At 22.7% G+C, this 25,737-nt stretch overlaps 7 protein-coding genes and 1 non-coding gene across 8 annotated transcripts; 4 read left to right on the top strand and 4 right to left on the bottom strand.

The window, feature by feature from the left end:
• Nucleotides 1–683: 683 nt before the first annotated feature.
• PBANKA_0912000 (conserved Plasmodium protein, unknown function) lies at nucleotides 684–3,758 on the top strand (the record flags this gene model as incomplete). The annotated part of the gene is made up of 1 exon (XM_034564700.1): nucleotides 684–3,758. The coding sequence occupies one exon, from the start codon at nucleotides 684–686 to the stop codon at nucleotides 3,756–3,758; it is 3,075 nt and encodes a 1,024-aa protein (XP_034421471.1).
• Nucleotides 3,759–4,492: 734 nt separating this feature from the next.
• Nucleotides 4,493–6,454, top strand: PBANKA_0911900 (conserved Plasmodium protein, unknown function; the record flags this gene model as incomplete). The annotated part of the gene is made up of 7 exons (XM_034564699.1): nucleotides 4,493–4,562; nucleotides 4,682–4,922; nucleotides 5,048–5,107; nucleotides 5,200–5,300; nucleotides 5,391–5,477; nucleotides 5,658–5,736; nucleotides 5,827–6,454. The coding sequence occupies 7 exons, from the start codon at nucleotides 4,493–4,495 to the stop codon at nucleotides 6,452–6,454; spliced, it is 1,266 nt and encodes a 421-aa protein (XP_034421470.1).
• Nucleotides 6,455–7,704: 1,250 nt separating this feature from the next.
• On the bottom strand, nucleotides 7,705–9,429 carry PBANKA_0911800 (DnaJ protein, putative; the record flags this gene model as incomplete). Its single annotated transcript, XM_034564698.1, has 5 exons — nucleotides 7,705–7,746; nucleotides 7,898–7,956; nucleotides 8,090–8,186; nucleotides 8,281–8,409; nucleotides 8,653–9,429. 5 exons carry the CDS (start codon nucleotides 9,427–9,429, stop codon nucleotides 7,705–7,707), a joined length of 1,104 nt encoding a protein of 367 aa, XP_034421469.1.
• A 3,764-nt stretch (nucleotides 9,430–13,193) lies between these two features.
• On the top strand, nucleotides 13,194–17,022 carry PBANKA_0911700 (subtilisin-like protease 2; the record flags this gene model as incomplete). Its single annotated transcript, XM_034564697.1, has 2 exons — nucleotides 13,194–15,787; nucleotides 15,924–17,022. The coding sequence occupies 2 exons, from the start codon at nucleotides 13,194–13,196 to the stop codon at nucleotides 17,020–17,022; spliced, it is 3,693 nt and encodes a 1,230-aa protein (XP_034421468.1).
• Nucleotides 17,023–17,856: 834 nt separating this feature from the next.
• On the bottom strand, nucleotides 17,857–18,056 carry PBANKA_0911650. The gene has a single exon (XR_002688166.1). It is a non-coding gene; the product is annotated as a U2 spliceosomal RNA (small nuclear RNA).
• Nucleotides 18,057–18,705: 649 nt separating this feature from the next.
• PBANKA_0911600 (mitochondrial ribosomal protein S9 precursor, putative) lies at nucleotides 18,706–19,602 on the top strand (the record flags this gene model as incomplete). The annotated part of the gene is made up of 1 exon (XM_034564695.1): nucleotides 18,706–19,602. One exon carries the CDS (start codon nucleotides 18,706–18,708, stop codon nucleotides 19,600–19,602), a length of 897 nt encoding a protein of 298 aa, XP_034421467.1.
• Nucleotides 19,603–20,094: 492 nt separating this feature from the next.
• PBANKA_0911500 (apical exonemal protein, putative) lies at nucleotides 20,095–21,435 on the bottom strand (the record flags this gene model as incomplete). The annotated part of the gene is made up of 1 exon (XM_034564694.1): nucleotides 20,095–21,435. One exon carries the CDS (start codon nucleotides 21,433–21,435, stop codon nucleotides 20,095–20,097), a length of 1,341 nt encoding a protein of 446 aa, XP_034421466.1.
• A 2,137-nt stretch (nucleotides 21,436–23,572) lies between these two features.
• Nucleotides 23,573–25,519, bottom strand: PBANKA_0911400 (CLPTM1 domain-containing protein, putative; the record flags this gene model as incomplete). Its single annotated transcript, XM_034564693.1, has 1 exon — nucleotides 23,573–25,519. The coding sequence occupies one exon, from the start codon at nucleotides 25,517–25,519 to the stop codon at nucleotides 23,573–23,575; it is 1,947 nt and encodes a 648-aa protein (XP_034421465.1).
• Nucleotides 25,520–25,737: the final 218 nt, after the last annotated feature.

Raw genomic sequence — 25,737 nt, 5'->3', positions numbered from 1 at the left:
ATATGTTTTTTATACTATTGAATAGTATGCATATATATTTATATACGCTACGCTAAAAGTATTACTTTACTACCAAAAAAAATTGAAATAATAATAATGCATAAAATATGGGTAGCAAGTAACCGAGTTTATGTATTATTCAAATATATTTTCCCGTTTATTTTAATTTTTTTTTTTTTTTTTTTGAATATAGAAAAAAAATTAATGTTGTATATTTATTTTTAATTTTGTAACAAAACGGAAAAAAAACAAATAAAGATAATAAGAACAATGGAAAAGGAGTTAATGGATGAAGTAATAGTTTTGGATTATTTTTCTTCGTGAATTATCAACTAAGAAGAAAAATTTAAGAAAAAACATAATTTTTGTAAATTTCCTGTTAATTTTGCTTTTATAACGTTATTTAATTCGTAATAATGCATATACTTTCCCAATTTGTTTCCATTTATCATAAATATTACGTTTATCCAATGATATTTATATAATTAAATCATATATATGTAAAGCATTTATAATATTTTTTTGGAATATTTGATAGCTTAACAAAAAAAAACAGAAAATAAGTAATACCCAAAACGTAAAATATAATATATTTTGTATATTTGCATTTCATATATTGCATATGCGATATATCCATTCATATAAATTTTGAAGATACGAATAATCATAATTACGACAAAAAGATGGATCAAAATGGAAGTATAATAGAAGTAAGAGGGAATAACCTGTTAGTAAATCAAATAATAAATAATGAAAATGACAAAAATTATAAGATACAATTTTTCAAATTAAAATCCAAAAGTGATAAATTGAGACAATATGAACTTAGAAGTGCACTAACATTAGAATCTTTTTCTAAAGGGTATTTAGAAAGCGAATCAAATTTATTATTACTTTCTGATAATTCATTTTATACATATAATACTGAGAATAAGGAAAAGACACCTTTAGTATATTTAAACGATTGTGACCCTATAGATTTTGTATATTTAAAAAAAGATATAATATTTATTAAAAAAGATAATAATTCTTTATATTATACTAATATGAATGGGGATTGTAGTGTTTTATTAAAATTAATAGAACCTCCATTAAAATTAAATTTTTGTTATAATAATAAAAATGTTATATATTTAAAAACAAATAGTAGATTATATTTTTTAAAATGCGCATATTTAAAAGATAAATCTTTGAAATTAAAAAATACTAATATGAGTCTTCCATCGAGGAATAAAATGGATACAGAAGAATATGCATTCCATTCATATAAAAACCATTTATATAAAATTAAAAATGAATATAAGCAAGTAATACATGTATGTAGTTACACAAATAAAGAAGTTATTATTTACAAATTTGTCAAGGGTGTGTTTAAAAATAAAAAAAAGTGTTTAGCTAAATTGTATATAGATAAATTAAATGGAGAAAATATAAAGGGGGCATTTTTTTTTAAAGTAAATACTGGGATGGCTACTAACACAGATGTTTTAAAAAGTTTTAATGATACAAATACAAATATAATTGAAGAAAACAACGAAATAAATGAAACAAAAAATAATGTGATTGGTAAGATGAAAGAAGGTGAAGTCGATGTGCCTAATAATTCTGATAATGAAAAAAAAAAAGAAAACAGTATAAAATTATATTTACTAGTTTTTAGTGAAAATGGGAAAGTTTTAATTTATTTTATAGATTATTTAAATCAAGAAAAATTTAAATTTGGACTTGTGCACATAAACAATGCAAATCCAATTATATATATAGCTTTACCATTCAAGACAGTTAGCATAAATAATGTTACTGATATGTTTTATAATAGAGTAATAAAACAGAAAAATATAATTCAAAAAAAAAAAAAATTATCAAACAATTTTAATAAATATATGGAACATATATCAAATAAAGAAAAATATATAAATAGTAATTTTTTTATGGATACACTTTTAATGAATGACAACATGGCTACTATTTATACTATACAAATTCATCACGATTTTTTATATGATTTAGAAACTAATTATGAAACAAATTCTCTAAGTATAGTAGATTCTAATAATAAAATTATTGGGATAAAATCTTCAATGGATATAAGTGATAAAAAAAATGTATTAAATAAAATAATAAATCAATCCAAATTCTCTTGTTATTCTGATAGTGATTCATATATTGATAGTGACATAACGTGGAATAACAGTGACAAAAATATTGATGATGCATATTTTTGTAGTGATTATAGTTCAGAGGACGAACAAATAAAAAAGGGGATGACTGATTTGGAGAAAACTCAGGAAAATAAAGAAAGTAAAACTGAAGAAAATAAAATAAATACAATAAACCATGAAGAAACCACTAATCCAACTAATCAATGCGAGGATACAAAATTAATGGAAATACAAAAATTTGAAAGTATAAAAAATGAGCAAGATGGCTTTATTAATAATATAAATAGTGAAAAAAATGATAATAATAATGTAAAGCAGACAGAAGATATCGAATATAATAAAGATAACGAACGGGAATGTGCAGAAATAAAAAATGATAATCATATTGAGAACAATCAAAATGATATTTCAGAAAATGGAATAAATTATTACGTAAAAAAAACTGAGACATTATCTGATTCTACAGAATATAATAATTCAAGAGAAATTTCGAATTTATCTGCTCAGTCCATAGAAAGTGCAAATACCTTCAGCCCGTTGTCCTTTTTGGTTAATGAAAATGAAACTGATGAACATGAAACCAATCAAGAGGTAACGCAAATTGAAGAAGAAAATGTGGCATCGTATAGGAAGGGGAAAGAAAGAAACAACAAAAATGGGGAAGATAATGATGAAGGAGGGGAAGAAGATGAGAAGAGAGAGGAAAGGGAAAATGAAAGGAAGGAAGAAAAAAGAGAAACAGGGAAAAAAGAAAATGATGGAAAGGAAAGAGAGAGAGAAAAAGAGGAAAGTGACGAGAACGAAAGCAATCATTCAGAGAATGATGACGAAGAAGAAAACGAAGACGATCAAAATGAGGAAAAAAAAAAAAAAAAAAAAAAAGGTAACGATGAACAAGTAAATGGTGGCATAGTACATAGTGAAGAATGTACAAAATTAAAAAAAAGAAAAAAAGAAAGTGATGAAGAAAATGAAACGCTAGAAAAAATTAAAAAATCTAAGAAAATAAGAAATAATAAAGCAGAAAAAGATGAAGTTGATAACATATTGCCAAATGATAAAATAAACCAAAATAATAATATTGAAACCGTGAATAATGAATATAATTTATTACATCAAAGTAATCAAATAGACAATTATATTAATCCTGGTGATAACAATTTAAATAATAATTTTATAGTTGTGAGTTCTATAATTAAGATGAATTTATCTTTAAAAAGATATAAATCATTGAAGGCGATAATTAATAAAAATTATTGTAACACGATTTATGATACTATAAAAAATCTTGGAAAAAAATATTCTATAAAATTATTAGAACATATTTTAAATATGCTAACTGCAGAATGTTTTCTAATTATAAATGCACTCCCATGGATTAAAGCTATATACGAAATATATGGTGATACGCTAAGACGAAAAAAACATCGAATATTAGTTACTAAATTATCTGAACTTACAGACTTAAATATAAAATGCAAGTATATGGTAGAATTAGTTACGAATAAAATTAATTACATAATTAATAATTTGATGAAAAATAATACCGATAATCCAGATATATTAACATACAAAAATGGAACTATAATGAAATAAGTTAGGAAAGAATGAACACTAGAGAGTAAAGGCGAAATATTTTATATGGTATTTATTTTTTTGGAGGGAAGGCAAATTGAGAAATCACTAATGCATTATATCCCACTTCTATGCTTAATATTCTATTAATTTTCTTCAGGTATGCATATGCATATATGTATTGTTATTTTTATCGAATTTTTATAAAAATTTATAATTTGTTTTTTTAAACACGAAAAATGTATAATTATGAATATTGTTTATATTTTTATAATGTTAGCCATGTTTATAAATAACAAAAGGGGTTGAAAAAAAAAATAATATAGCTCACCTTTTAGGCACAGTATGTGCACTATTAAAATATATTGTTTGGGTTTAATCTACATTTTGCATAAATGTGTTTGTATACATTTTTATGTAACCATCTTTTTATATTCATTAATATAAATAAATATGTATATAAATATGTGTGTATATTTTTAAATTAACTTTTTAATGTAACTAAAATTTTTTAAATAAATCATCTTTAATTAAAAAAATTAAAAACATATTAATGTAATTTTTTTATCCCCTAAATACACAGTTGTAATATTTAAAAGGGCATGACATACATATATTATGTGTAGATTTATGAGTATAATTAAATATATGCATTTAAAAATATAATCACAAATTTACGCATTTATGTGCATATATATATGTTTATTATTATATTTTTTTATTTTTCTCTTATAAAGTTTCTAATAAAATCAAAAATGAAAAAAATAAAGGAATCATTGCATAATGAAAATATTCATGATGTTTTTATTTCCTACAATGATATAAGTATGTTTTTTAGTTTGCCCCGATAACATTCGAAAATATAATTTTCACATTTATTAAATTGGTTACCTCTCATATATGTTTTCCATAATATATATATATGCTCTCTTCTTTTTATACAGTACAAAATAATGAAAGCGAAACCAGCATAGAATCATACAAAGACGTAAATGAGTTTTTGGAAAATTCGGATGAATCTAATTCCAGTTATTCAAGTGAAAATGAAAATTCAGATTTTTATAATTCAAATTCCATAGATGAAAAAAATACTTTTTTGTCATTTGTTAGTAATAATTTTAGATCAAAAAAAGCAAAAAAATATAAAAAATGTTATACAGCTAGCTACATAAATCATATGAGCAGGTTAGAAGGAAATAATAGCAAAACAATAGAAACGAAAAATGAAATATTTTTAAAAACATATAAACTTTAAATTAAAGAAAACATAATTTTCCACAATTTTTATTATTTAATTTTTTTTTTGAAAGTATCGAAAAATTTCCATTTAAAAGTTATAGAACCATAAATTGTGATTTGGATAAAAAAAAGTAAGTATATTTTTTTATGGATATAAATTCAAATAATATATTAAAAAATATATATGTATAATTACGTTTTTTTTTTGGTGTGCAAATACCAGAATATTAGAAAATTTCCATTGGAAGCCTGTAGGGGAAAATGTCCCAGATATTTCTTCAATAAATTTGTCTCGAAAAAAGGCTTGGGATATAGGAAAAGAAGGTATAAAATGAACATATGGAAAAGCAAGTAAAACAATTGAACATATAAAAAAAGGCAAAAAATATATTTTATTTTTATTAATTTTAATAGGATGCAATGGAATACTTATTAAAAATATATTTGAAGGTTATAAACAAAAAGCATTGAACTACATAGTATTAGATGGCACTAATATAGGTAAATAAAATGTTTTATTTAAAAAAAAGTATAAGAATATTTCACAAATAAATTTAGGTTTATTCTATAACTGAATATCTTGTTCTATTTTTTTTAACAATTATTCTTAATTATTATTCCACCCAGCACGATATATACATATATATATTTTCCACAATTTTATATAATTAATATTTTTAGAAACATTTTTAACAGTTTATTCGCACTCTTACCAAGAAACAATAAAAGGTATAAATCCTAGTGTGCTAAAAATATTCAGGTAAATATCACTTAGAATTTGTTACATATTTTAGTATTTCACCAATATATTCATACATATTTATTTTTATGTTATACATGCATCATATAGCTTTTATGACTTAGCCAGCGCTTATTACTTATACGATTTGAAACATATCCATATATTTAAAAGTTCCAAAGATAAGAAAAAAAATAAAACAATTATATTAAAAGGATTAAATGATAATTTTTATAATTCTATATTAATATGTATGGACGAAACGATTCGATACTTAAAATATTCTAATATTAAAAATAGTATACTAAAAAAATTGGATCAAAAAAATAAAAAAAAAAACACTAAGATTGAAAATAAATTAGACAAAAAAACATATTTTGTAAAATCAGCTCAAAATGAAAACAATATGTATAACGACAATGTAAAAAATGTAATATCTTTTAATAAAAAGAAACATATGGCCATTTGTGATACTTATTTAAGTGAAAATAAAGAGGGCAAACCAAATAAAAATTTCTCAAATAATAGTAATCTCATTTCTGATACAGCTATTAATTATAATAAAGAAAAAAGTAACAATTTTTTAGAAAATATGTCATCCAATAATAATGAAGAATTTGGTTATGCATATATAAATTATATTATGAAAAAAGAAGAAAGAGAATTACATCAAACTGGTAAAATGAATAACAGTAATCTTGAATATTCATCTCACACATCTGATAGCAATGTACCATAAAAATTTTTAAAAAAAGAAAAACAAAGCCTATATAATTAAATTTTAGTAACTTATTTATTTTATTAATATTATAAAGTAGTGTCTATAAAAATTAGAAACTATGCGCATTGCTTTATCTATATTTATATACATATTTATAATTTTCAAGTTATGTAAATAACTAGTAACTTTTAAAATCACAATGTTAATAAGTGATTAAAATAATTATTTTAAACATAAGACATATATATAACGTATTTGGTATATACTCATGCTTTGTATGTAACACATATATGTATAGATATATATATCTTTCGTTTTGTTAATGCATACGCAGATAAAAATATATTAAAATTGTCTTGTTATCCCCCATGCCACACTTTTAAACATATATATTTAAAAATTATTGAAAATTAATTATTTTGTTTTTTATATTATTACTATAAAACTAAATTAACATATTTTTCAGGAGATATATATTACAATAGGTTTGAAGTGAAAAAATAAAATTCGTATATATATAATATGAAAAAAAATTATGCAAAATTAACAACTTTTTAAAAAATGAGTTTCATTTTTATATATATACAACGATTTAACAAAAATATAGAATATGCATGATATATATATATATATATATGTTCGCAGACACTAAATAATTTGTAAACAAAATATACACTATATATTATAAATAGTAAAAAAAAATTGGGCAAAGAAAGGAATAAAATAGTATGTTACTTAGTATATTATCCAATACTGCTATACGTATATTTTGCACATATAGTAGTAGATTTTAATCATTTTTTAAGTGTACTAATAAATTATATTGAATTTAAAAAATATGATGTTGAAATTACAAATAAGTAAACGAAAAAAGAAGAAAAAGCATAAAATAAATGAAAACGAAGCAATTACCGAGTTGTGAATAATAAATCTTACCATGAATATTAGGAAATATATATAATATTAATAATTTTAGCTTTTTAAATTTTTGTGATTTTGGAGATTAAAATGCGAATATGCATAATGCATATACATGTGCATGGGTATAATGTATAATAATTAAACTGAATCAAATAATATAATTTTCAAATATTTTAACAAAAATTATATTTAAAATGTCGTGAATAAAAGGGGTAATGATATTTAGAAATATTAAAGTGATAAGACAATGACAAAAAGTTATATATAGGTTCCTTCGTGTCATATATATATTTTAACTATTTATTTAATTTTTTTTAAATAATTTATCAAAAAAAAAAATATTATTGTCATCGTCTCTTTAACTTCATAATGTAGTTGTTGTATTGGTCCTGGATTTAAAAAAAAAAGTATATATGTACTTGTAAAAACAATAATTAGTTAAGACATATATTGAGGATGTATAAGCATTTGCTCAACATATGGAAAGTGAAAATGCAGTAAAAAGCGTATTATATTATATGCATTGATAATGGTTGTTACCTCTAATGTTTTTAGTTTCAAGCAACTTTCGGGTATGTCCTTATAATTTAATTGTTGTTCTAAAAGTAGCAAAAGGGAAGAGAAACAAATATATATATATATTGTTTATAAAATAAATCGAATTTACTAAATAGACACATAATTTATAATTACTATATGCTAAAATTATATATATATGGAAAAATTAATTACTGTATTTTTTTTTTTGTCCATAATAATCATTTTTAATTTTTTTAGTTAAAACGTGGCATTCGTGCTCATAATATTTGTATTCTACTTCAAATTCAACCTAGAAAAAAAATAAATATCACAAGCGTGATATAATATATTGCATGTATATAAAAAATAAACATTATTAAATAGATGAATGGAAAACAACTTACTTGAAAACGAGGATGACTATTTTTAGGATAGTTATAACCAAATGTCCTTTTTGTGTAAAATCGAATTTTATTTAATGACGTATAATTTACAGTATCAAAATAATTTGTTTTTTGAAGGGAATATACAGACTAATAAAAAAAAAATTAAAACTATTTAAAATAAAAAATAAATAATGATTTGTGTAAAATAGGCATGCTTATAATTATTCTCTTTTATTTATAAAAAAGAGATATTGAACACATGTGCCTAGACTCGCTTTTTTTGAAATATGTAAATGCATGCATATTTAAAACTGCATATTTTCTGAAGGCGCAAATTATAAAGTATGAGAATATTAATGTGTTTCACGCATAGATATATAAATTTTTTACCCTTGGTTGCTCAAAATAGCTTGATAGAAAAAATATAACAAACATTATTAAAAATATGGAGATTTGTACAAGCGAAATGCTGCGTTGATTATTATTATTACTATTGCTATTATTATTATTATTGTGTGTATTTTCTGTATTAATATTAGTTCGGAATGCTCTATTATTACAAGTAGCAAAATTTATTCCAAAAAAACTACGAAATAAATCTTCGGGGGTAAATACATCATCACTATAATAGAAATGTGTTGATCTATGTGTTGGATAATGAGAATTCATTTCTAAATTATTATCATATTCATATCTTTTTTCTTTATTTATTAAATGCTGAAATGCTTTTGATATTTTTTTAAAAGCTTCTTCAGCCCCCTTTTCTTTATTCTTATCAGGATGATATATTTTCGCTAATTTTTTATAAGCGCTTTTAATAGCTTCATCATTACTATTTTTTGGTATACCTAATATTTCATAAAAATTATTTGTTCTTAATATTTTTTCGATGTTATCATCTTTTGATTTGTGCCGTTCATGTAAATTATTTTGATCAGTTTTATATGACCTATTATTAATATTACTGGATGTTGTATTATCGTTTCCTATGTGTTCACTTTTATTTATTTTTTCTTCACATGTTTTTATTTGTTCAGTTATATCAATTTCAGGAAACATCCTTTTTGATTTTAAAAATAAATTTTTTGCATGACTGTAATTTCCTACTTTCATATATCTTGCTGCTAAATTGAAGCATTCATATGCTTCTTCTTTGTTCCCTATCATTTTGTGCGTATATGTGTATTAATTTATATCAGCAATAAATGCACTCAGCTATTTTTTAAATATATTTCTCCCTTTATAACTAAATATTTAATATTTCACCAGTGGTTTTATCTTAGTTTATATTTCTGTTATGTACTCATAAGCATAACCTGTTTGTATCTCTATTAATGTATCAGGTGTATTGCTAATCATAATTTACAGAAAACATATATAGTATAGTTTATATTTTTTAACTTTCCCTTTTATTTTATTTTTTTTTATTGTTCGTACATATGTGTATTGGCACAGGAATAAACATACATAAATATATATAATATGTAATATTTATTTATTTGCGGAATAATTATAGTCTGTAATAACGAACACCATTGGTCTTTAAAACATTATGTATTGTTATGATATTATTTTAATATCTAAAAATTATTCTTATTTATTTAAATATTACACATATACTAAAAAAGAATAATGCCATAATCTGTTCGCATGAAAAAAAATAATATTAATAAAATAAAAAAAATCGCATTTGAAATGTCTGGGATATATTTTCAAATACTAGTTATACTATTTTTTGTAATTTTCATTTAAGGCATTCTTCCGCTAATATATACTCACTAAGATATTCATTCATATATGGCCATAGTATATATATCATGAATATGTATATTTTATCTTGTGTCTCAAGGGAACTGTTGGACTTTAGCAACATATAAAAGTCCTTTAATTTCCTTTACGATTTTATTTAAAGAACAAAAAAAAAAAATAATATATAATAAAAACACATGTAAACATATATCACAGATATGAGCACATATATGTAAACACATATAAACTGATTATAGATATGAACATATTCAATAAAAACATGTATAAATGGGAACATAAAAATATGAACATATAATTATCAGTTTATATATACGCGTATGATTATATTCATATTTTGAATTTTTGAAAAAGGAAAAACTAAATTTTATAGTTTAAGCTATTTTGTTTATTGAAAATTTTATTTTCTTTCCCTTCTCTCAGTTTAAAATATTTAATTTATAATTTATTAACCATTTTTGAAAATGTTCCTTTAAAATATTGTAAAAATACTGTAATATAACACTTATATTTATATAAAAAAAATAATAATATATGCATACATATATACATATTGATTTTTTTTTTATTTTCCTTCCTTTAATTTCAATACGAAATTTCTTATTTATTTTTATATTCCCTTTGTTTACAATTTTTTTATAATTAAAATTTTCTTATATAAAATATAATAGCTTTTTAAATAATAGAAGGATTATAAAATATGTTATGGAAGTATATATGCATATGAATATATTTTTATGTATGATATTGTTTCCATTTTACCTATGGGCTTCTATGTATTTCTGTTTTTTTATGCTCTTGTAAATTAAATAGGTAACACATATTGAAAATATATTTATGAGATCATTATAATATTTAACAAAAATAAGAATATTTTAATTTACTTTAATAATTTTATAAATTAAATAAAATTGCTTGTAATGATTTGGAATTAGAATAAAATGAGCATGTATATTCAATATTTTTTATAACTCATGAAAGTTGTATTAATATTTTTTACATCGCTTACATTCCCTTTTGCTTATCCATATACCTATATGCATATGTATATTTTATATCAGTTTTCTAAACCGATAAATTGTGGTATTTATATAGAAAACAACAATATATACTAGTCGTAGCATGGTTGTGCTTTTTAAACTAGATTAAAAATAAATGAACTTTAGTATGTGGGGAATGTTTACATATATATTTTTAGTTTTAGGGTAAAATTTGTATGAATCCCCTTTTTTTATATAATAGCACGGTCAAAAAAGTAATATGGAATTTTTTATTAGTTGGAATTTTGCTTTTCAAATTTATAAAATGGTACATAAATAAATATATATATATATATTTATATTATTAGGGAATCACACATATTTGTGCATTTATTTTCACCTAGTATTGATTTATTTTACTGCTGTTAGACATTGCGATTTTTGCAGGAAAAAATAGCTTTAACGAAATTTAACACTTTCTAATACAATTATGTGAAATTTTATTAATATTGTTTTTTTTAATGGAGAATTTAAAGCCACATTTTGTTATTATAAACCAATTCATATGCATATATATATATATATATTCGAATTCTGTATATTTTTTCACTGTATAATAACTTTTTGTTGGGTACTATTCCTTTTCCATATTGTTTTTTTCCTTTTTTTCTTTTTTTCCCTTTTTTTGCAATTACAACTTTTCCAATATTTTACGAATAATTCTGGCAACCATATTAATCTTTAAGATAAATGTATTATTTAAATAGAACATATTAAATTAGGTAAAAAAATTATTAACACTAGCGACGTTGTTTTTTTATTTAATATATATTTTTTTTTAAAAGGACTATTAAAATTTATAAATATAGTTACAAAAGAAAAAAACTGTTTTTTTGAAGCAATTATTTTTACAATTCATTGAAAAATTTGCAAATTTTTAAAAATATGTGTTTTTTCCTTTCCAATTTTCAGCATTAAGAAAAATTTCATTTTAATTTTTAAAATAAGACTTTTTTTATTGTTCATAAATTTAATAACTATTAAATATAAGTATAATAAAAAAATATAGTTCAAAAACATATTATAGATCAATGTTTTTTTTAGTTATATGTATTTTATTTTTTTTTACTGAATGGCAGTAACTATTACATGTTTCAGTTGCATTTGTTAGTGATATTCGTTTAATATTAAAATCGCTGTAAATTTGTAAACAAAAAAAATTAAAATAAATAATAAATGCGTATATATATAAACTCCAAAACCGGAAAATAAAAAAAATTTAAAGCACACATAATTAATAAGTTGAGTCGCGTTGATTACTGACTTCTACAATATATTTAATTTTACAATCTTTCTCTTATTTTACACAAACTTCAATGTTTTTGTTGTTTTTTATGAAACACATAAAAAATATATATAATTAACTTTTTTGATGAAGAAAAAAAACAATATATGCGAAATTAATTTTGTTACGAATTTTATTATTTTATGTTGCATTTAAAAAAAAATATTGTGCTAATTGTCTTCATTTTTTTATGAATAAATAAACATATACGTTGTATAATATATATATGGATAATGCATAAGATATTATTTATGAAAATGCTTTATTATTGATTCTATATTAAAATATTTTTAGAAATCATTTTTTTTCTCTACATTCAGTAAAATCAAATAAAATTTAATTTCTCCATTTTTTTGTGCATAGAAAATGTAATAAATTTTTAAAAATAATGTAAATACAAATATTGTTTATTAAAAAATTAAAATTAAGGATCATGAAGTATGTCTATTAGTAAATATATTAATTGCTCTAAATTATAAACAAAAAATGGAAGAACAAAAAAATATGTAGAACTTTTACTAATGAAATTGTGCTCCTATATATAGATTTTTTATAATATGAAAGATAATGTTTTGAATTAACTTAATAAAAAATATATGTAATATACATATATAAGCATACACATACACACAAAAAAATTAATATGATGCACTTTTTGTGCTTATGGGAGCCATATATCTATGATCATGTCTATTTTTTATTTATTAATTTTTTTAGTAGTGATTAATTAAAAAAGTTATATTTTCGCTATTTATTATCTGCATTCAATAATTTATTTTTATTCCTTAATATATATTGTATATGCATTTTTCTGTTCCGTTATATTTATTTTTCATAAAATGTTGAGAACATTTTATGTTCTATCTTTAATGCTAATTGAATTTATACTGCACAATGGCCAGTATAATAAGCATATTTGTTCAAAAAATTCGAAAAAATATAATTTTGTTGGTAAGAAACATCGAATTTTGGTAAGTGATATTGAAGATAGGGAAAATCACATTGAAGGTATAGCCGATATTTATAAGCCCATATTTAATATTTATGAAATATCTGCAGAATTTCACAAAAAAAAAAATATAGCAGATAAAAAAAAAAAACGAAAATACGGAATCAACCAAAGTATAGAAAAAAGAAGAATTGCTGAAGAAAATGAAAGACGCCAATTAAATAAAACGGAGGGAACACAATTTCTTGAATTATCTAATAGATATCCTAATATAGGAAAACAAAATTCTCAACAAAATAAAGTAAATGAAATAAATAATCAAAATGCTGCATCAAATTCAAATGATAATATAGGAAATGATAATATAGGAAATGATAATATAGGAAATGATGAGGATGACGATGAGGATGACGATGAGGATTTGATAGAAGGAAGGAAAGATAATTTAGAAGAGGATGATTTAATAGAAAAGAATGATAGTAATTTACCAAGGGGAAAAATGCATGAAAAGGAAGAAAAAAATAAAAATATAAACACAACTCCAGGCAATGAAAGTAGTAACAAAAATGTAAACGATAAAAAAAAAAACGGTATAAGTCTAAAAGATAAAATTGACAATAAGCAAAATAATGGTGGTTTAAAAGAAAAGGGAAATAATTTAGATGATAATATAAAAACATATACATTTGACCATTATAAAATTATAACAAATTCTGATAATATATTAAATGATATAAAAGTGGATGCATCAGATATTTCAAAGCTAAGCATAAATAGCATAAATATAGAATATAATGAAAAAAATAAAGCCGAATACACGCACCAAAGGCATATAGTATTAAGTAATAACGGAAATAGACGATATAAAATATTTCTAATGACAAAAAATCCAAAGTTTACGAAAACGGAAGACATTGAAGAACCTGGAATGAGTTTTATTCAAACAGAAACAGGAGAGAATGAAGATGAAAAAGAAGACGAGGAAAACTATTTGAATGAAAATTTGTATAGTGGATTTGGGACTATTGATTATGAAAATGATTATTCAAAAAAAAAAAAAAAAATTGAAAGTGAGCACGCAAGTGGACTTAATGATAAAATTAGTAACAGCCAAAACATTGAAAAAAGTGGTTCTCATGAAAATGAAAAATATAATCATGGATATATAGAGAAGATACGAAGTTTTTTTAGTTTTTTATCCATGCCAAGTAGCAAGAAAGATGATAGTATTGGGAGTGAAAAAAAAACTGAGGAAAGGAGCAATACCGATTCTAAAGCTAAATTAAATAAGAAAACTAATGATATGGCCAAAAAAAATAATTCAAATGCATTTTTGAGTGTAGACAAAATTATAGATCAGTATCTATTAAACTTAAAGAATAAAAATATGAAAGAACAAGAATTGATATTCATTTTTCACGGGAATTTAGATTTACATTCGAAGGAGATGAAAACAGTTATAAATGAAGCAAATGCTAAATTTACAAAATATATAAATATGCATTTTAAAGACGTTAAGAATATACGTTATGATATATCATCACCAATAAACTTTGTGTGCTTTTTTATTCCTATAATTTTTGATATGAGCAATTTAAAGATATTAAAAGAGGCATTAATTATATTGAATAATGAGCTCAAGGATTATATCGATAATTGGAATTTTTCAAATACTTATGTAGCATTTGATAACAATTATGAAAACGAAGATATTGACAATGTAATGAATAAATTAAATGAAAATATGGAAAAATATATTAAAAAACCCAAAAAATTATATAATATAAAATATTCATTTTTAAGAAAAATATGGGGTCTAAAATCAATTATCTCTTTATCTAAAAATCAAGATAAAAAAGATGCTGAAATAGAAGAAAAAATTTTGAGCGCATTACCAAAAGAATTGAAAGAGTATTCAACTTGGAATTTATCTTTTATAAGAGTATTTAATGCTTGGCTTTTATCTGGGTATGGGAATAAAAATGTAAAGATATGTGTTATAGATTCAGGGATTGATAAAAATCATATAGATTTAGCAAATAATATATACACACCGAAATATTCAGATAGATATGAAATGACAGATGAATTGTTTGATTTTATGGTTAAAAATCCAATAGATACATCTGGACATGGTACACATGTTTCTGGAATAGCAGCTGCTTCGGCGAATTCTTTAGGTATGGTTGGTGTTGCTCCTAATATCAATTTGATATCTTTACGATTTATTGATGGTGATAACTATGGAGGTAGTTTCCATGTAATTAAAGCTATAAATATTTGTATATTAAACAAATCACCAATTATTAATGCTAGTTGGGGTTCTAGAAATTATGATACTAATATGTTCTTAGCTATTGAAAGATTAAAATATACTTTTAAGGGGAAAGGAACAGTTTTTATAGCTGCAGCAGGAAATGAAAATAAAAACAACGATCTCTATCCTATATACCCTGCTAGTTACAAACTTCAAAACGTATATAGGTATGTCTAAGAGCGCAAAACTGTAATTTTCATGAATATATTTATTTATTCGATATAGCGTAGTGTATTTGTGACAATCTCGTCATATTTGCATTTCATCTTTTATATTTCCTCTTTTTTATTTTTTTTTTTATAGTGTTGGTTCCATCAACAAATTCTTACAAATTTCACCATTTTCTAATTATGGAGCTAACAGTGTGCACATTCTTGCACCAGGGCATCACATATATTCCACGACGCCTATGAACACATACAAAATGAATACAGGTACTTCTATGGCAGCTCCTCATGTATCCGGAGTAGCTGGATTGATATATTCGGTATGTTATAAACAAGGATTTATACCTGACGCTGATGAAGTTTTAGAAATAATAACAAGGACATCTATAAAAATAGTATCTAAGGACAAAAAAACAATACACAATAGTTTAATAAATGCAGAAGCAGCAGTGTTAACTACATTGCTGGGAGGTTTATGGATACAAATGGATTGTCATTTTGCTAAGTTTTATTTAAATGAAAATAAACAAAAAAGCGTTCCTATTGTATTTTCAGCATATAAAGACGGTGTGTATGAATCAGATATAATTATAGGAATTCAACCTGAAGATGCAAATTCAAAAGAATATGGAGAAATTGTGATTCCTATTAAAATATTAACAAATCCCAAATTAAAAGATTTTAGTTTATCACCAAGAGTTGGAAAAAAAATCCGCATTGATGAAAATGAGTCAAATGATGATATATTATCATACATTTGTGAAAATGCTTTATATAATTTATATGAGCATGATAACAGTTTTTTAATTTCATCATTGATATTGTTTTTTATAGGAATTATATTAATCGTTTTAGCATCGATTGTGTTTTTTTTAAAACATCATCAAAGTAAACAACGCGATGGCGAAAAATATATGCATCAAAAAATGGTAGATAGAACATATAATGTAAAATATAATTTTAAGGATTCGGGTACTGATGGTATTAAAAGAATAAATACACTGGATGATAATATAAACAATCACCGAAATACTCAAAGATTTACTATTGTTCAAAATGAAGATAATATGTATGTGCTAAAAAAAAAAAGTTCTATTCAAGCAAAATATGAACCACGTAATGAATTGGTAAAACGCTCACTTGTAAAACGTCCAATTGTAAAGCATGCAGATATAAACGTAAATTTCAGCAATGTCGATGTATTATACGAACCAAAAAACAACTCATCGGAATAGATGATTCCATCGAGAAAAGGAGGAGATAATACATTGTAGAATCTTTGTGAGACACATTGATCTCACATATGAGTATATATATCTCCAAAAAATAGTAATTAAAAAATTATAATAGTTTTTCCTCACAATGATATAGCATAATATTGTTCATTTATTTTTTTTTATTTTATGCTTTAATAAATTGTTTATAAATATTTTTTTAATGTATAATATGCATTAAATGCATATTTCGTATTTTTTATTTTATATGTGTATGTATGACTATATTTTTATATTTGTATATAGTTTGTTTTATAAAATTATATAATAAACTTTAAATATAAACATTAATATTTTGCCTTTCAAAAGCATAAAGCGTTTTAATAAGCATGTTTAATTATTTAGAGAATATATTATCCTTTAATAATATTATCATTATATTAATTTATACCTTATAAATTAAAGTAGTTAAATGTAGTGGAAAAGTTTAGCAATTTAATTCCCATAAAACATATTGAGGAATAATTACTGTTGATTTTTCATAACTTATTTTATTATATATATGACTATTTTTTATTTAGTAGGTAAATAAATACAGTTTTATACCATCAAATAAAATTTTCTTACAATGTATTTTATTTATACCTCTTTATGGAAAAGAAAAACTTAACATGAAAAAAAAATATACGCTATAAAAACTTTATAAATATTATTTTTGAATAAATATTTTATTAAAATCCAAAAAATAAAAAATATATAGCCAGTTATAAAAAAAAAACTAGATAAAATTTTTATTAATATTATCAATGTTTTTTTATCACAAAAATACGTAAAATGTTGATTTTTAAGGATTGTTAAGGGTGCACTGTACAAACCTATTAGTGCTAGGGTAAGGCAACGCGCGAAAGGCTATAAGAAGCAAGCTTCAAATGATCCTTTCCCCTATTAAAAATTTATGTGAAAATTGATAAGGTCTCAATTGAGACCATATCAGCTATCACGCTGATAAGAACAGGTACTACAAATTGATCTTAGCCAAGAGGCCGAGAAGGGGTGAAATTAATTACTTAAAATATTCATTATGTATTTATCTCCCTACCAAAAGTGTACTTATGTGAAATATATTCCCTTTTTACTATTTTTATCTTTTTGTATTATAAATTTTAATGTTATATATACAGTTTAATATGAATTAAATTATTCTTATACTTATTTATGCATTTTTTTTAATATGAATAATAATTTATTTTATAAAAATAAAAAATATACCATTTTTTATAAAATTTGAATATACATCTTTTATTTTACACATTCACTTATTTTTATAAAAAATGCATATTAAAAAAATTATATAGCAAAATATTTTGTAAATAATTTATTATATACAAATGATGTTAGATTATTGAAAAATTTATTAAGCGAAATATGCTATCATTAAAAATAAATAATATTAATTATATATATAATATTCTAAAATGAGAAAAATGTAAACAAATAACAAATAATGGTAAAAGTATTTGAATATTGGTATTTGTAATATATTGTGTTATTCTGTATAAAGGGAAATAATATGCTATCTCAAAATAATGTGAAAATATAGAGTTCTCTGTTTTCTTCGATTAAGTGTAATATTAATGTGCCGCTTTGCCACAAATATATTATTAAAGGTATATAAATACGCACATAAATATATATACACCAACAATGAGCATATTGTATGTAAGAAAAATTGGGAAAATATTATTAAAAGCGGATAAGGGAAAATATATGTGCAGCTTGACTAGGTGGATAAATACTTCTTCCAAAAGTGAATTAAATAAAAAAAGAAAGAATGATTATATATTATCATTAGATGAAGCATTGTATTTATCTAAAGAAATGGGTATTAAAACAACTAGTGAAATGCAAAGAATAATTATGAGATCTCCACCATTTTCTAATGACAAAAGCCCATTTATTATTGATAACTTTTTTGAAAATGTAAGAAAAAATAAAGATACTGATGAGATTGAAGAAATTGATAAAAAAATAAAGGAATTAGAACTAAAATCAGATAAAAAAAAAGAAGATGAAGAGGAAACAGAAGACAATCTAAATAATAAATACAATGACGAAGTAAACAAAATGAATAATAATGTTATAGATAATTTTTTTCTTGAAAATTTTAATAAAAAAAGAATAAAGACTTTTATTCATAATAATCTTGAATGGCTAGAAGAGTCAGAAGGCATAGGAACAAACAAAAGAGCATGTGCCTATGTTTATATAAAAAGAGGTAGTGGTATTATAAAAGTAAATAATGAAGAAGATTTATATATTCGATGGCCTTATTTTTATAACAGAATGGATGTATTAGAACCATTTTATTTAACAAACACAGCATGTGTTTATGATGTATTTATAAAATTAAAAGGAGGGGGGATTAGTGGCCAATCAAAAGCCGCTAGGCTAGCAATTGGAAGAGCATTATTAAATGCATGCCCCCTTATACATGATGAGTTAAACCAACATGATATTTTATATGAAGATATGCGACAAAAATTCCCCAAAATGCCAGGACGAAAAAAATCAAGGGCAATGAAACAATGGTCAAAAAGATAATGGCTACGTTTATATATTCATTCACCATATATAAAATTTTAAAATATTTTATATAAAATATTTCTATTAGTAATAATATATACTATTTATTAGCACATCGCGGTGTATGGATAACTTATATATGCATATATTAATGTGGAAAATTTAGAAAAAATATATGCAGCCAATATTAAAGAGAAAAGTAGCTACCGAAACGGAATATTTAGTATAAATCTGTTTTCATCAAATTTTATTTTTTTTATAATGATCATGAAAAAAAAAAATCAAATCAAACTAAAACTATATAAAAATGATACATGAAAGTTTCAAAATTATATGTGCATATGTGTAATACGCAATAGCAAAGTGAATCGATTTTTAATAAAGTGTACTCCTCATAAAATTATATTTTTTTGATTTATAAAATGTTTCACTCATTTATATATCCTATTTTTTCGACTTAATAAATATAGGATTATATATGTTTTTGTATGCACAAATAATGGGGTTTACTTATATAACATATCTTCCATTAGAAACTGTTTCATTTTTTCGTTCTTTTTTTTGTAATTTGAAATTAAAACTTGAGATTATATCTTGAACATTTGTATGTTTGTTATTATCATATAGTTTGTTAAGCTTACTATATTGTTCTAATTGCTCTTTGTTTACAGAATATATATCTTTCTTATATGATTTTTTAATTCTTTCTGATTTAATATTATTTATAATATCATTTTCATTAGTTTTCCAATATTTTGTTAATTCAGCATCTATAGCGGTGTAAATATATGGGCACTTAAACATATCATCAATGTATTGTGCATATGCATATAAACTACTTAAAGGAACAGTACAATTTTGTGGGTGTTTAGTTTTTCTGACATTAGCTGGCAAAATAATGTCCGGAATGTGTCCATATAACAATTCCTTTTTTATTATATCTGGAATTTTTTTTTCAAAGATATTTATATTATTTTTATAAAATTTATATATATTTATATTTTTTGATCTATTCTCATCTTTTATTTCTTGTATAAACTTTTGATCTTTATAATCTAATTTTTGACATTCCATTTCTAATATTTTTTCTTGATTTTGTTTCTGTTTTTCTTTTTTCTTATCTTCTAAATTTTTTTTGTCTTTCTTCTTTTTTGTTTCACACAATTGTAATTTTTTTATAAAATATTCATCATTATAATTATTATATTTTCTATATATATCTTCATTTTTATCCATAATTAATTTTTTTCCATAAAAATAATATTTACCCCCTTCATCGATTTTTTTAACTTCATAGGGTTTCTTAAAAAAACGTTCATAATCTTTGGCGGCTAATTGCTCTATATAATCATCATAAAACATGATTTCTCCATCGTATATTTTTTCTCGTAATGACTTTTTATTATTTCTGTCTAACACATTTACATTATCATCTTGAACATTATCACTGGTAATTGCTTCATCGAATGAATTTTGTTGGAGCGAAATTCTCAAATTCCCTTCATAATTATTCACCGATTTTCCTCTTTTGTGTTTTATAAAATCATCATTTGAATAATTATATTCATCTTTGTCGGTTTGATCATTTATTAATTCTCTTTTTAAGACATCAAAACATCCATCCTTATATTTTAGTGGATATCGATAAACATTTACTGGCAACTTATTATAATATTTAATATTGTTTTTTTCTTTATATTTTTTATATAATAATGTATAATCTAAAATGTTATGACGAGGAATATAAGGTTCTTCCTCACCAATATTGTTATTGTCTTTATCTTCATTAATTTCGTCCTTCCATATTTCATCATAATTTATTTTTTTTTGTATAATATAAGACTTATCCATTTTTTTTATTCAGCATATTATGGAAAAATGTTAAGAGAATATGGCAAAAATAATATGAGCATATATTTTATATCTTCGTATATACATATGTTTATTTTATGAGTATTATATTACTGTTAATTTAATTTACTTAAATTTATTTTTATCTACTTTACAGAAGTATGTTTTTCATTTTTTATTTACGACATATACTTCATGTGTGATAATTTGCGAAAACAAGACACATATTAATTGTATTGCGGATAAATGGGAAAATCATGCTGCTAATTAGGACAAAACTATATTAAAAAATAATATAAAATAAAATAACGAAATAAAATAAAAATATATCCTATATAAAATGTGCATTTACAATTTTAATGCGGAAAAATACACAATACGACAGAATAAATTTAAAATGCGACACGTATGTGTACACATAATACTACACAGTTGAAAACAATTGATTTATACCACAAAAAATATATAATAAAAATAAATTAGGTAATAATTTTTAATAGTATTATACAAAAAATATTTATATATAAAAAATGCATCATATACATTTAGTCACGGCAAGTGCACCCTTAGCCTATCACTGCTGATACACTGTTATTTTCATAGGGGAACAATTGCGATACAATTAATATAGTTTATATATTATTATTATTATTAAAAATATTTTTTTTGATAATTATTTTCTATTATTTATATTTTTTAATTTTTAAATTGATTCTTTCAATTGTGTTAATGCATCAAATGAGCAACTCTGACATTATTGGTGTATATTCTTATTTCAATTGTTCTAATCGGCTTTGCTTACACATATATATTTTTACTTATTTATGCATATGTATAAATATAGTTTGATTATTTATTATATATCAATATGTTCATATATAGATATTACCTTTCTATGTGTAAAATTGAATTTTATTTTCCATCACAATATTACAATACTCTTTTAATTCCACACATATAGTATTAAAACTATTGAGTATAAAATTTGTTACGAAATGATTACGTGGCTCAGTGTTTATACATAAACATGTTTGATCAGAAAATTAGTTTTTCATTAATCATTATATATTTGCAATATATAGTTAGTATATAGATAGCAAGCCATTTATAAAGGAAAATATAATTGTACGTTTTTTTCCACATTTTTGCAATATTTTTCCTTGTTGAAATATCACACTTGTTCATTTTCCAGTTTTATTGATATTTTAATTTTTTAGAAACGTTTTAGTAATATATATAAGTATTTACGAATAAAGGAAATTGTGTGTTTTTTTTTCTTTAATAGTTTTTGGCACATAAAAAAAAATATAATAGTCAAATAACAGCAGCAAGCATGACAATAGTAATAGTAGGATATTAAAATGTATGTAGAATATAATTTAACATAACTATATAAAATCGTAAATATAATTTAAAAAAAATGAAAATAACTATAAATGTAAGAGTTGGATACTGAATTAATAAAAAATTGTAAAATTCATTAATATATGAAATTATGACATATATAACTGTGCTTAAAAAAATAAAACTCACCACAATAGTAGCGATAAGAATATTGAACTAGTGAAATAAACATAATACTACGAAAGAAATATAAGCAATTTTCAGAACTAATGTTATAAGACACAGTAAATATAGGCATATGTTTAATCTTATTAACATAATGTGGCAAACAATTTCTAAAATTTATCAAATGAAATATAGCGTATTTTTTTCATCCACTTGAAGATTTCTGTCAAATAACTGTGGTTACACAAATACTTAAAATGAGGTATGTAAGAAATTTTATAATTCCATGTGTATAAGTAATGGTTGTAATAATAATAACAAAAAAAAAGAAAATATAATAATAAATATGCTGACGAAATTTGTAGTAATACGGAATACATCTCATAATACATATATGCACCCGCATATATTGTTCTTGAATATACTTATAATTTATCCAACTTAAACAAAATAGTGTCATTTTTATGTATTGTTTCTGTAATTGCATAGTTGTAATCCCGTAATTTATTACACCATCTTTAAGCATTTGCGAACAAAGGAAAAAATAATTTCACCTTTTTAATTCTTCAATCATGGAAGTCAATTAACCAATTCGTCCAACTGAATCGGTTTTGAAGTTTTATCGAATTTAATCATTTTTTTTGTCTGAAGCCCCGTTTTGAATTTGATTAGGTTGGGTAGAATTATCGCCATTTTCATTTTTATGATTATTTAAAAGTGTTTCACTTCTGTTTTTGTCCACTCGATATATACATCTTTGATATATGTAACACAAGAATATTATATCGTCACGAAAACATGACAACTTATGCATCCATGGCATATCAATTAAAAAGAAAGCAATATCATCAATAAATGTATTTAGAGATTTGTAAATTAATGCTTTCCATGGTAAATGTTCAACAGATTTAAGTTTATAATTAATATATAATTGAGGTGTCATCATAATAAAACCAAAGGTATAAACTGTTCCTGCTAAGACTGATATTATATAAGAATACCATGATTTATATTTATTATAAAAAAGTGAATAAATTGCATATCCAATAAAACAAGGTATTAATATGATTCCTACATATTTAACAGCAATTTTATCATATTTTTTAGTCATAGATTCAGTATAGTTTTTTTTGTCTTTCATAATAATATATGGATATTGTTTACTAAATGAAACATCAACGGCTTTAGTTACTTTCCATGCTGATAATACAACCCCTAAAAACATCTCAAATAATAGTAACCATGATGTATCTTCTGAATCATATAAATATAATGCTAATATGATATCACAAACAAATGTAGTAATAACACTAAGTGCTGATAAGCCTTCCATTGATTCATTTTTATGCCAAAATTGCATATCATTTTTAAAAGCAAAAAATGAAAATATTGTATGTAGCAATATAAATACAGCTGAAAATATTAACATATAAATATTTGTTGTCATTAAGATTTTTTTCATCATATTTATTTCTTTATGTGCAGTTACATTTGATAAATTTTGAATTGAAAAAGATTGTTTTTTTTCCATCATTAATAAAGATGCGTCCATTTGTTTTAAAAACATATAATACATAAAACTACAAACTCCATAATTTATATCGATTGATAATAGTTTGTTTTCATCTGAAATTTTTTCAATTATATCAGGATATACATGTAGGTCATTTTTCTTATTATTATTTCTATAATTTTTTCGTATCATATATGGATCATATACTGAAATATAATTCACTCTCTTCTCTATATCTTTAAAAAAATCTTTATCTAATACATAATAATCATTTTCAATTAACCAAAAATCAGATAAAAAAATTGGAGGTGTATATGTGTGGGCATTTATATTAATTTTCCAGTTTTTTAATTGAGGCATATTAAATTCACTAATTCTATGTTTTGATAAATCGTGTATAATATTTATATCTATTCTTTTTTTTATATGATAAAATTCTTCTTTTTTTTTTTTTTTTTTAACCTTATAATCTTCTTTCATTAAATTATATTTTTCATTTTTTTCAGCTTCGAATGGCTCTTTTTTAACGGTAAGTGGTATGTTGTCAACTAAAACATTATGTTTAAAACTTTTTTTTATAGTACTTTTTAATAATGAGGACTCATTGCGTTTATCATAACAGTGCAATGGAATAGCAACGACACTCAAATATTTTTCGCCTTTCCATGTATCATCAAGATAAAAAGAATATTTCATGTTTTCATAATTACTAAACTGTTTATATGTATATAATTCCTTTTCTCTTATTTGTATCAATTTACTATTTTTTTGTATATATTCAAAATCTAATGAATGATTATTACTTAAAAATACATATATATCAAATATATCATCATTTTCAAAACTGTTCCGTAATATTAAGTTATTAATATTTGTGGACTCATTTTTTGGGTCTATTTTATTTTTTCCACCAGATATAAAATTCATAATTGTATGCATTATTAGCATTTGAACAATGATAGATATTATTTTCTGAAAAAATGAAACTCTTTGATTTTCATTCCCGTTTGCAGTTTGCCCTTGCCCTGGAGGTGCAGGGGTGGTGGCTACATTTTCTTCCATTTTAAATACAAAATAACCAATTAAGTAATAGTAACAATTTGTTATATGAGTTAGGTAAAAGAAGTGGCTAAATTGCTATTTTTGTATGTTTTATTTTATACCTGATAAATACAGAATGAAAGGATATTATAAAAAAAGTATGATATTTATGGTCAAAATACTAATAGAATATATAATATCCCGTATTCGCAATTGTTCTTATTTAACCCACTTCGAGA

The sequence above is a fragment of the Plasmodium berghei genome, assembly GCF_900002375.2.
Source record: "Plasmodium berghei ANKA genome assembly, chromosome: 9".
NCBI lineage: Eukaryota > Apicomplexa > Aconoidasida > Haemosporida > Plasmodiidae > Plasmodium > Plasmodium berghei.
Note: the sequence above shows the minus strand (reverse complement) of the source record. Positions and strands in the feature narration are given on the sequence as shown.